The sequence below is a fragment of the Lipotes vexillifer genome, unplaced genomic scaffold, assembly GCF_000442215.2.
Source record: "Lipotes vexillifer unplaced genomic scaffold, Lipotes_vexillifer_v1.1 scaffold382, whole genome shotgun sequence".
Taxonomy (NCBI): domain Eukaryota; kingdom Metazoa; phylum Chordata; class Mammalia; order Artiodactyla; family Lipotidae; genus Lipotes; species Lipotes vexillifer.
The window spans coordinates 3,687,814-3,690,891 of NW_006780611.1; the positions used below are offsets into that span (position 1 = coordinate 3,687,814).

Here is a 3,078-nt window from a genome sequence, read left to right on the forward strand (position 1 = left end):
GTATAAGGGTCCCCTGGGCAAGGCAAGTGGAACAGCGGTCCCCACCTCGGCTCTGACTGCTTAAAACTGCACCCTGGCCCTTAACGAGGATTAGAAGATTCAGAATCATGTTGAAAATTGATTTCTGTCCCCTCTTCCTGTAATGCTGCTGGTTACAGGGCTTCGTGCTTTACAGGCCTAATCAACAGGCTCCAGCTACTTGTAACCCTGCGAAGCCAGTGTGGCAGCTGGTCTGATGGCCCGGGAGGCTCCGCGGGGGCAGGCGGCCAGGCCGGCTCACTGCAGGAGGTGGACGGCGGCCGCCCTGCGGAGGAGCCTCGCAGTCAGTGGGGAGTTGGGCTTCAAGGCGTCTCGCTCCATCAGAAGGCTCCTGGGGAAACAGAGACAGGCTCTGTGTTGGAACCTCCTAGAATGTGGGGGGCGGATGGTCCCTCCACCCCAAGGCAGGACACAGGCAGCACGGGCTGGGGCCAAAGTGGCAGAGAGCAAGATGCTCCCCTTCCCAAGCGGTGGAGGGAGGGGACGGCCACGGCAGAGGGGACTAGAGGGACAAAGGCCCAGAGGCAGGACGCCAGGGGTGGGGACCAGAGGGAAGGTGGGCGGAGATGTGAGGATGAGAAAGCGTGGACTCCAGAGCCCCCGCGTGCTTGCACTGGCCCAGGACATCCGGTGTTCAAAGAGCATCCTGACAATGCTCCCAGCGATGCCCGAGTGCAGAAAATTTCAGGGTGAGCACATCCCAGTGGCCTCGTCTGCCCCAGGAACTTGGGGCCCATCCTCCCACCATACAGAATGCTGGGACCAGAGGGTAGAGCACGACTGTGGGGATGGTGGGGAGAGCCACGCCTGAGGATGTTCCAGGAAAGCGAGTGGCAGAAGAGATGGTGTGGGAAAAACCGAACTTTCAACAAAGGGAGAATCATTTAAGGCAAAGACCCCAAACAATTGACAACGGCGATTCCGTGCGCTGAGGGTGCAGTTAAGGGGCCGGGGCCTGGCACTTGGGGCAGGGACACCATGGCAGGGGGCCGAGGGTTTCCACCTTGGACGGGAGGGGAGCTGAGCCATGTGTGGATGGCAGGAGGGCACCAGGAGGGGGCGTGCCTGTCACCCCGAAGCAGGAGGCTCCCCTCGCACTCCCAGGGGCAGACCCCCTACTGCACCCCCTGCCCCCCAGCGTGGACCTCATCACCCCGCCCGTGTGCTGGCCCCAGCTCCCCTGCTCAAGCCCGCACCCTCCTCTCTGTCCAAGGGGCCCTACCCTCCCTGCCTAGCTGCCAGAGGTGCCACACCAGGCCTGGAGCTCCCCAAGTGGCTCCACCACTAGAGAAATACGTGTGGTTTTGCACGTGGCCACGGAAGGGGACAGCGAGGGGCATGTGTCCAGGGCGCTCCAGGGTTTGACCATTTCCAGCGTGTCCATCCAGACTCAGGTGTGACACAGCGTCCACACCTCTTTCACCAGCACCTGCACTGCTCGCTTTGGAACGGTCGTCGGGGCAGCCGGACCCTGCCCACCATGGGCCGCCCGTGCCTGTGCTTGGACACTGGCGCTTTCCACCTGACCTCTAACCTCGAGCGCCCAGCAAGGGCCTCCTGGGCCCCACGGTGCAGCCTGGACTTGCAGCGGCAGCTTTGCTGGGCCTCACGACACCCCTTCTGCCCACCTGGCACCCCTTGGCTCCCCTCTTTCCCCTTGGCGTTCCAGGAGGGCCTAAGGGATGGGGGGGGTCACATCTCCCACCAGGAGCATCAGGGCTGGTGCAGGTCGAGGTGAATGGGGTGTGGGACAGCAAAGGCTGCCGGCGATGGCTGGCTTCACGGGTAGAGCTTTCTTCTTGGGGTGCCCCTACCCTGACACCCCCAATCCTCCAGCCACACCGCTCCTCCTAACCAGATCACCCCTGGCCTGGTTAAACTCGCTTGGTTTCAGGCCTCCCCGAGAGTGTCACCTCCACCAGGCACCCTCCCTCCCGACCCCCGCCCACTCATCACAGCGTCTTGGGCAATACACCCACCCTCATGTCAGTTTTACACATATTTGTGGCATTGGTTGCCTCGTGTCAGTTCCCACAGGAGAGGTAAGCTCCATGCAGCCTGGGCCTGGGTCTCCTGCCCACCACTCCCCCCACCCCGCCCCTGGCACCCAGCACAGGTAGGAGAATGTGAGCTGAGACCCAAAGGATCGATAGGCGTCAGCAGGTGAAAGAGAAGAAAGGATGTCCCAGGCAGAGGGTGTGGCACGTGCAAAGGCCCAGGGGCCTGAAAGAGTAACTGTAGCTCACTGTGGCCAGAAATGAGGAGTGGGCTGGGAGGGCAGGAGGGTGGGCCTGGGGGTCGGGGTGGTCAGATCCTTTGGTCAAGTTGAAGACGCTCACAGGGGGAGAACCAGGCACCCCCGTAGCCTTGCATCTCTGCCTCAGAGGTGGGCGCCACCTCGGGCCAAGGGAGGTGGGAGCCTCTGGGCACCTGGAAGCCTGTGGGGAGACCCCCGAGTGAGATGGGGCTGTGCTCGGGGTCCTTCCCAGCTGGGCTTTGGGACCAGAACGAGGAACTCACCGGGCCACGTTCTTGTGGATGCCGGACGAGCAGTTTAAGGCCGCGTGAATCAGTAACTGGTTGAAGATGTCTCTCTGAAAGGTCAAGTGGGCACGTGAGGCTCTGTGACGTGGGACGAGGTATAGGGACGCCTGCCCCCTCCCTGCTGCAGGCTGGCCTGTTCTCAGGGACAAGCTTACTGGGGGATGTGAACGACAAGGACTCTCCCACACTGTGGGCGCCAACACCGCGGAGACAGAGGCCGTGGGGCACAGGGACTCCAGGACTGGCCCTCGTGCCGCAGCTGCTGGCTCACCTGGGCGTTGCTGCCTCCGATCTGAACAATCCGGTAGCGGATGGGCAGGAGCAGTTCCACCACGCCGTCGGGGTTCCCACTCTGGGCCTCCACCAGGGCCTGGCACAAGGGCAGCCCCACGTCGCGGGCCAGGAGGTGCTGGTGGTTCTCCCCCGGGGATCTGCCAGCCCAAGAGGGTGCCCCCAGCGTCCTGCAGGGCCTCGTGCTGCCCCCCCCCCCCACCC

General features: G+C 63.2%; 1 protein-coding gene across 2 annotated transcripts in view; it reads right to left on the minus strand.

Annotated features, from left to right (window-relative positions):
- Positions 1-244: 244 nt before the first annotated feature.
- TTC38 (tetratricopeptide repeat domain 38) overlaps positions 245-3,078 on the minus strand; it is a 24,007-nt gene continuing 21,173 nt past the window's right edge. The window contains exons 11-13 of one of the 2 annotated variants that reach the window (XM_007453904.1): positions 2,855-3,014; positions 2,560-2,633; positions 245-370 (exon numbers count right to left, since the gene is read on the minus strand). In XM_007453904.1, the coding sequence (XP_007453966.1) occupies positions 277-370; positions 2,560-2,633; positions 2,855-3,014 (328 nt within the window). In that variant the 3' untranslated portion in view covers positions 245-276. The remainder of the gene's footprint in view (positions 371-2,559; positions 2,634-2,854; positions 3,015-3,078) is intronic. The other variant, XM_007453903.1, reaches the window with a different exon arrangement.